The 8,100-nt window shown below is 43.8% G+C and overlaps 1 protein-coding gene across 1 annotated transcript; it reads right to left on the bottom strand.

Moving 5' to 3' along the window:
• Window positions 1-1,517: 1,517 nt before the first annotated feature.
• On the bottom strand, window positions 1,518-6,480 carry LOC119266639 (disease resistance protein Pik-2-like). Its single transcript, XM_037547886.1, has 4 exons — window positions 6,315-6,480; window positions 6,151-6,218; window positions 4,741-5,771; window positions 1,518-3,764 (listed from the first exon to the last, which is right to left on the bottom strand). The coding sequence occupies exons 3-4, from the start codon at window positions 5,595-5,597 to the stop codon at window positions 1,784-1,786; spliced, it is 2,838 nt and encodes a 945-aa protein (XP_037403783.1). The 5' UTR covers window positions 5,598-5,771; window positions 6,151-6,218; window positions 6,315-6,480; the 3' UTR covers window positions 1,518-1,783.
• Between the last annotated feature and the right edge of the window lie 1,620 nt (window positions 6,481-8,100).

Genomic DNA, 8,100 nt, shown 5'->3' with positions numbered 1-8,100 from the left:
GGAGCTGAAACTAACAGTGTGACAGTGTTCAGCTACATCATTCTAGCTTGATTAATTGGCCCCTTGCTTGTGGATCGTGCAGGTCCTAGCTAGGTGTGAGGGTCCCCGCTTGCGTTGGGCGCCGGCGGCGCAACGCGGCCGCCGTTTCTCTGGCCCATAGACTTGTGGAGTACTGCTGAAAAAGTTAGAAGCGTCAGGGGTCAGCTGCTGAACATTCAAACAGAACCAGGTAGAAGAAGAAAGACGAGTGAGCGAGGCTACTTTAATTACGACAAGACAGATGCTGTAGACAGGGCCGGCGGTGAGCTTGTATCACTTGATGCGCCTTTGAGATCGGATAAGCCCTCCATTGACGAGAAAAAAAAATACAGAGAGATTCAGTGGTGGGGTGGATGTACCGTTGTTGGCTCCGGCGAGGGGGCCGCCGATGCTGAGCAGCCCGGCGAGGAAGGCCAGGGGCAGTAGCAGCAGCAGCAGGGCGTGGTGGATGTGCAAGGAGCAGCTGAATCGTTGCTTCATCTCTCTCCCTCTCTGTCTCTGTCGACTGTCGAGGCCGAACTGATCCCTCCACTGAATGACTGAATCTCACCACCACTGCTGCTGCTGCTTCCTTGCTTTTCAGCTAGGAGTACATAACAAGAGCAGCAAGTACCGTATCTGCCTGCCCCTGGCTCTGAATCTGAATCTTGTGGGAAGATGACAGGAAGAACCAAACAAGTGAATTCTGTGGTTAGGAGAAGCTCTTCGAGGGCAGTGAGGGCATTGATGGCGGTATCGCGCCAAATCACTTTGGTCAAAACTCAAAACAGACTCGCTGCTCTCCGTGAAGTTTCTACAGTATATATTTTGTAAGAAAATTTACAATGTTGTAGACGACCACCACTGGATCGTGCAAAATCGCCCGTGTCCTCGGATTGGCAGGCATCTTGCTGACTTCGGCAGACAAACAGCTACAACCATGGGATCCTTGCTAATTTACCATGGCCAAGCACTTGGTACAAAGCTGGCCTCCTGCCATGGAAGACAATGCACTATTTTGTTAGCAGAGAAAGAATGGCATAGAATTTTTGAAAAATTCGAAATTCGAAATTTTCAGTTTTAAAAAGATCTGAAAAAAAGTTGTACATGCATTTTTTTTTCAGAATCCTTTGAAGTGTAAAAATATGAAACAGTTCTCCCCTGCCACCACAACCTGTTCCCTGCAGACCTCAAATGCATTTTTCTTCCTAAGTAATGTGATCACCAATGTGGAAAAGAAAAACTACATGTAGGAGTATTTTACAGGTTGTCAAATCAGTGTTGACAGAAGAAAAAAAGGAACTTGAGATATCAGATGCTAATGCTGGTAGTATTTATTTTATGGAAGCCCTAATCTTGACATGTCTGAAGCTAGTTCTGTTGTACTTCAAAAGCATCAACAATCCACAGAATCATACCACACAACATGTACAGAGGAAGGACAGGAAAAAAAGACTGTTCGTCCAGCATGTACAGAGGGGGTCACAAATCGCTTCATGGAATCATGGTGAAGGTTTTCTCATGATCGATGATAAAATATCTTTGACCAACATTCATAGTTTCAAGTAAAAAACAACTCTTGCAACATCAACTTACAAGCCCAGAATGAAACAAGGCATCATTGTCGAAAGCAAATAAATAATAGTGGCGTACAGGAGCAGTATTTGTTGGAGTACGAATGGCACAAATAATAAAATCGATAAATCTCAACAAACAGAATGGAAATATAGGATGATGAGAAAGCCCTCCAAGGGAATGTCACATTTCAGCTGGTGATGACATGATCCACGATTATCTTTGGCGTCTTGGTGGTCTTCAAATCATCAACTATGAAGTTGGTTATGTCATCTGCTGTGCTATTGACTCTGAGGTGCACCTCCTTGAGACTTTTCAGGGTGTCAACACCGAAAAGGCCCTCAAAGGCTTCGAACCGCATCTCAATCCTTTCAAGTGCCGACATTGCGTCTTCTGGGAAGCTCAGCTTTGGCACTAGAGGTGCAAAGAAGCGAAGCAGCTTAAGACTCTTGAATCCCTCACCTGGAACGTAGATTACCCCACCAGACTTTGATTTGTTATCCTCAATGATGTCCTTTATGGCCTCATCCTGCTTTGCTGCACTCAGCGAAAAGGTGAGGGAAAACAACAAAGGCAGGTCGCGCAGGAGCACAAAAGTATCTGTCCGGAGAACTGTCACAGAAAGGGCCAACTTGTTGAGGTTACTGAGTTTGGTAATCCACTGGGGAAGATCTTTCAAATTGCCAGAGAGCTCAAGGGCGCTGAGGTATCTTGGAGGTGCGCCGGACATGGTGTCCAACAAGTTGATAAAATCAGATCCCTCGTCGTTGAGCACCAGAGTCTGCAGACCACAGCTGCCAAGATACTCGATAGCGGAGCCTAACTGTGTCAAGGTTTCACTACCCTTCAGTAATCTGAGCTTGTAAATTGCAAGCTTCCTAAGCCCCGTCAATTGATGGAGGCCAGCAACACCTGTTGATTTGTCATCAATCTCGATTCCTGACAGTACACGGAGTGCTTTCATTGTCTCCTTATTTATCTCTTGAGGCAACTTTAACCCCTTCCTTGAGCTTTTATTCCCACCAAATATGTTAATTATCCGTTTGAGCTGTCCTGCAGATTTTGGGGGCTCACTAACATTCGTCTCCCTCAGGTCAAGAGTTTCTAAGTACTCAAGTTTTGCAATCTTAGAGGGTATTTTGGAAATATCTGTCTGCCTAAGGCTCAAATACTTCAGTACAAGCATTCTACACATGTCCTTCAGATGTTTCTCTTTCAAACCCTTGCAACCCTCAAGATCCAGGACTTGCAAAATTCCATTATTGAAAGAATGGAAATGAAGTTGGTCAAGGCTCCGGAACATGGTCAGAGATCGCACTTGCGATAAGTTCATGTGTTTCGTTGAATTCCCATGCTCAGAACCACTGCTTTGCACAGAGAGTCGGCGGATTTTATTGGTCGGCATTGGCACCAGCCAGTGGCCACCTACCACAGTAATAAAATTCTCTTCGCTCGACTTCGAAACAATATATTCAAGGACCATATCATGCACTTGAAAGCTTTTTATCTTCCCATTGCTGCTGTGCTCCACTGGACGTATTATCTTCCTTTTTATCAGCTGATTAAAGTATGTTTCTGCAACTTCTTCGTCTGACAAGCCTTGCTTCTCACTAACGAAACCTTCGGCTATCAACCTCCGGGTGAAACGCTTCCTACTAATTTTTGAACCCTTAGGAAATATGCTCAGGTACAAAGAGCAGGTCCTGAGATCTGCAGGTAAATCATTGTAGCAATAATCAAGTATCCTTGTAACACCATCCAGGGTCAGAGAAGGCATCAACTCTGGAAATAATGAGTTACACGCTTCTTTCCATTCTTTGCTGGATTTGCGAGGGTTGCTAGCAACAATACCAGCCATGGTAACTACGGCCAAAGGCAGACCCCTGCATATTTTCCATACCTCTTCAGGTGGGAGTTCTTTCTCACTACCTATGTTGTTGTTGGATTCAGAAACACTTAGATCAAACAATTTTTTAGACTCTTCATCACTAAGAAAATCGACTGAATGAAGAAAATTATTTTCTTCTCTTCTTGAGCAAGCAGCACTACCAACAGCCTGAAATCTTGTAGTCACTATTACTCTGCTGGCCTTTTTATCATTATGTGGCAAGCATTTTCTGATATTCTCCCATATTTGTGCAGACCATATGTCATCAATCAGGAGGAGATATCTACCAATAACAAGAAACAATACACGTCAGAAAAAGAAAATATACATTAATCCAAGTTTATCTTTCGTGGGAGACAGTGCGTGCTAGGTGTCTCCTCTTGTAAACGTGCAACTATCAAGAACGTTGATTCATCTTCTTTTTACAAAAAAAATTGAATCAACATTCTCGATAATTGCACATTTACAAGAGGATAAAAAAAAAGAATCAACGTCGATTCATTGACGTCTATAATTTGCTGTCTAAAAGTTGTCTGGTGTATCTTCTCTGGTCAATTATTTGCTGTGTGCAGGGGATAGATCGTTCCTAAATTGGCAGACTGCACTCTGTATTCTTTGTAATGGCTAGTTTGTATGGTTAGTTACTTGGTGCAAGCTCTACCTCCATTGCTTCAGGTTTTGGTAATTGATGACAAACTTATTACTGAGAACACAGATTTCATGAATATAGTGGATCAGCAGTATAGTCGGTTTGATTTTGCCTTTTCAATAGTTTTCTGATCCTAGTCGTGAAATGTGGTAGACCTGGCTTTATTTGGCTAAGGATATTAAAATGGAACACTTGCTTAATTTTAGGCTTTTGACATCACTGCCTTTCCTGGCAAGCTTGACGCTCTTGCTCTTGCACAGTTGGTGGGTGGAACAATTTGTGTAAACAATGGCTTTTCACTAGTTTGATTAGTGGCAAATTCCATTATCTGACATCATCTTATATACTTGTGCATTTTAGTTCTATATAAGAGTTAACTTGATTGCTTGACAGCCTAGGATCGTAAATCTCTCACTAGGCACTAGCTAGGTTTAAACTTTTAAGGTATTTTTGCAAAGGCAATTGCTGACTAAACATTTCAGAAGAATGAGTGAATGTGTCCAATTATTATGACAAGGATTATTAAAATTTAATGTGGATGGAATATTCAGTTTATTTATCCAAAAAAACAATCAATTGACAAAGAAGCAAAGAAACAATTTAAAAATACCTCTTTTCGGCCAGATAAGTTTTTAGTTCTTCCATGAGTTCACCATGGCTCCTTCCTTCAATATTGGGATCACTCTCGTGTGGCTTGACTTGTTTCAGAATCATCCTGAGCACTGCATCCTGATCATAGTTTTGAGATACTGTGACCGATGCCCGACAATCAAATTTATCCCTGGCATTTTGGTACAACGCCATTGCAATAGTGGTCTTCCCCACGCCGCCGAATCCGACTATGGACAGAACAATTCGCTCCTTATCACACATTTCAACAGGTTTGTCTAAGTCTAACCAATCCTCGAGCTTCTTCATGTCAGCAGTCACCCCCACAGGTTCCTTCGTACCAATGAGCTGATGGCCTGTGAGCTGATGCTCAGCAATTTCGTACGTAACAGCACGAACAAGAGGACCATTGTTGAAGTTGACTGGGTTGTCCACTCCATATCGTCTACGGCGCTTACCAATCTGTTGCGCCCGCACCTTAAGTTCAGCAATCTTGGACGCAATGCCACGGCGAGGCCACCACGTCCAGAGTTCGTAGAATCTTGTCCTGATGAATAAGCATTTGAAATCACTGCTGGGATCACGGGGGATGCGGTGGGTAAAGTCATCAATGCAATCTTCAATGTCATAGCCCATGTCACGGATCTGCTTCATCCAGTCCTTCAGCCGGTTGTCATGACGGTCTGGGGCAGTGTTCAGGTCGCGGAGAAAGGCCTGCATGCTTGCAAGCTCATCATTGATGTACTGAACATCGCCACGGACTCCACTCATCAGAGCATACTCCTGGGCAAGAAGGCCACCCAGCTTGCCCAGGAGAGACCTCATGGTAGTGTTTGAGGCACCTACTACCAACTCCATCTTGTCCCTCTTACTTTGCGCTCTTCACTATCTCAATCTCTTTACAGAAGCTTTCTGCCCCAAGTAACTGAAGGTAAGGACTAAGGAGGCCTTTGTTGGATGGAACCAGATGCAGGCCACATCAATGGCAGACACCAGCAGAGCAGCCTACCTCTTCATGAATCAATTGCTTGGCTACAAGTACAATACGCAGAACATTAGTATTAATCTATGGGATCTGGATCTCTAAATGGAACAGGCATTTAAATGGGTTCAAAGAATTGATTTTAGTAGGAAAATTGTGTCTAATCCTACCAAAAATTATTCATGTGCTCTCGAAAAAAACCATCCTGCCTTCTAATAAAACTTAAAAAAGATGCAAAATTTTACAAACACCAGTTTGTAGTTCCAAAACAGAAAACGTAAATTAACAAGAAAACCAAAAGGTTCACAATCCCCCGCTAGCTTTTCTGAATTTTTCATAGATCCCAAACTCTGGCCTCACAACTACCAGATCCCAAATCCCCAATTTTTTCCTGAAATGGAAATGAAATTGAAATGGTCTCACGATTACCTGGCCGGAGCGTCGACGACCTCGGACTTGACCATACCCGAAAATCCAAGCAACGCCGAGCGCATCAACTGTCATTCGAGGGGGGGCACGAAACCGTCAGATCTACTCTCAAAACGAGAAAGCTGGAGAGGAAAAAGAGCAGCGGCGAGGTAGAGGGGAGGCACCTGTGGAGTACTGACGGACTTTGAGAGGGAGCCGTTTGGGGTTGCCCGGAAGCGTGCAACGGAAGTCGCCGGAGCAGCACGCGACGCGGCCAAGGGTTTGCCCGTTCTATGGACTGAGGTCCCGCGGCCTAGAGACGTGGCCGGCCAAAGGCATTGGCATAGCAGGATCGTTGACCTCGCTGGCTTGCTCAACCTTCCACCTAGCAAGGGCGACCGTAAATCGGATACCACATCCGTACGCCGACACACACAGATGTTAATTTTTTTTTAACACAGCACAGACACAAGCACTCATATGCACGTGCATACACTCATATCTATGAACGCACACAAGCACATCCTATCCCTATAAGGATCTTTGAAAGACTGAGCCAGCATATCATCTTGAAATTTACAAAGTAATCGTAGGCACCTCGTCGTCGACGTGAACGTCTCTTGCCACTGAATGCGCGTTCCCGAAAATCCTAAAATAAATTTAAAAATAAATGCGAGCACCAGAATTTGAATCCTGGTGGGCTGGGAAACCACAGTCCCTTTAACCATCCAACCACATGTTGGTTCCCAAGATGTTAATTGTTATAGCAAACAGACATCTAGATGTGAAATATTATCTCACATCTACTTTAGTAACCACATAATTTAGACAAAGAAATTAATATGTTTGATTTTTTTTCTTTTTTCTTTTTCTTCTTTTCCATTTTTTTCAAGTTTCAAAAGGTTTTTAAAATTCAAGATTTTTTTTATTTTCTTTTTTTTCATTTTTAAAATACATGATTTTTCTTCATCGTTGTTAGTTGACTGTCCACCACCAAATAGAGGGCTGTTTTTTCTTCTTATTATTTTCAGTTGCAAGTCCACCGTCAACTTGCATTTGGGCTCGACCTTTTTTTGTCACAGCTGCAATCCCACCCTTGACTCGCAATTGGGTATCGACATATTTTGTCTCAATTGCAAGTCCACCCTCGACCCGTAATTATAGTTCAATTTTCTTTCCAGTTACAAGTCTACCCTCGACTCGCAACTAAGGTCCCACATTTTTGTGTTACGGTTGCAAGTTCACTTTGGACTCCCAACTGGAGCCCGACATTTTTTAGTCCAAATTACAAGTCCAACATTGACTCGTAAGTGGGGCCTACCTTTTTTTTGCCCCAGTTACAAGTTCACCCGTCGACTCACAAACAGGCCCAACCTTTTTTGTCCCACTTAAAGTCTGCTGTCGACTCGCAACTGGGCCCTGATTTTTTTTCTCAGTTGCAAGTACACCCTTGACTCGCAACTTGGGCTCGACCTTTTTTGGTCCTAGTTACAAGTTCATTCTCAACTCGCAACTAGGCCTGACCTTTTTTTTTCTTAGTTGCAGGTCCAACCTCGACTTGCGACTGGAGTCCAACACTTTTTTTGTCCGTTTGCGAGTCCACCCTCAACTCGCAACTAGGATGCAACTTTTTATATCCCAGTTGCAAGTCCATCCTTAACTCGCAACTAAATCCCAACTTTTTTTTTCCTAGTTGCAAGCCCACGGGCGGCTCGCAACTAGGGCCCGACCCTTTTTCCACTCACACTCGACTCGCAAGTGGGGCCTGACCATTTTTTTCTCAGTTGCAATCCTACCCTTGACTCGCTACTAGGGTCCAACCTTCTTTTTGTCCCAATTGCAAGTCCATCATCAACTCGCAACTAGGGCCCGACCTTCTTTTTGTCCTAGTTGCAAGTCCATTCTAAACTCGCAACGGGGGCCCGATAATTTTTTGTCCCAGTTGCAAGGCCACCCTCGACATGCAACTAG

The sequence above is a fragment of the Triticum dicoccoides genome, chromosome 3A (assembly GCF_002162155.2).
Source record: "Triticum dicoccoides isolate Atlit2015 ecotype Zavitan chromosome 3A, WEW_v2.0, whole genome shotgun sequence".
NCBI classification, from domain to species: domain Eukaryota; kingdom Viridiplantae; phylum Streptophyta; class Magnoliopsida; order Poales; family Poaceae; genus Triticum; species Triticum dicoccoides.
Note: the sequence above shows the minus strand (reverse complement) of the source record. Positions and strands in the feature narration are given on the sequence as shown.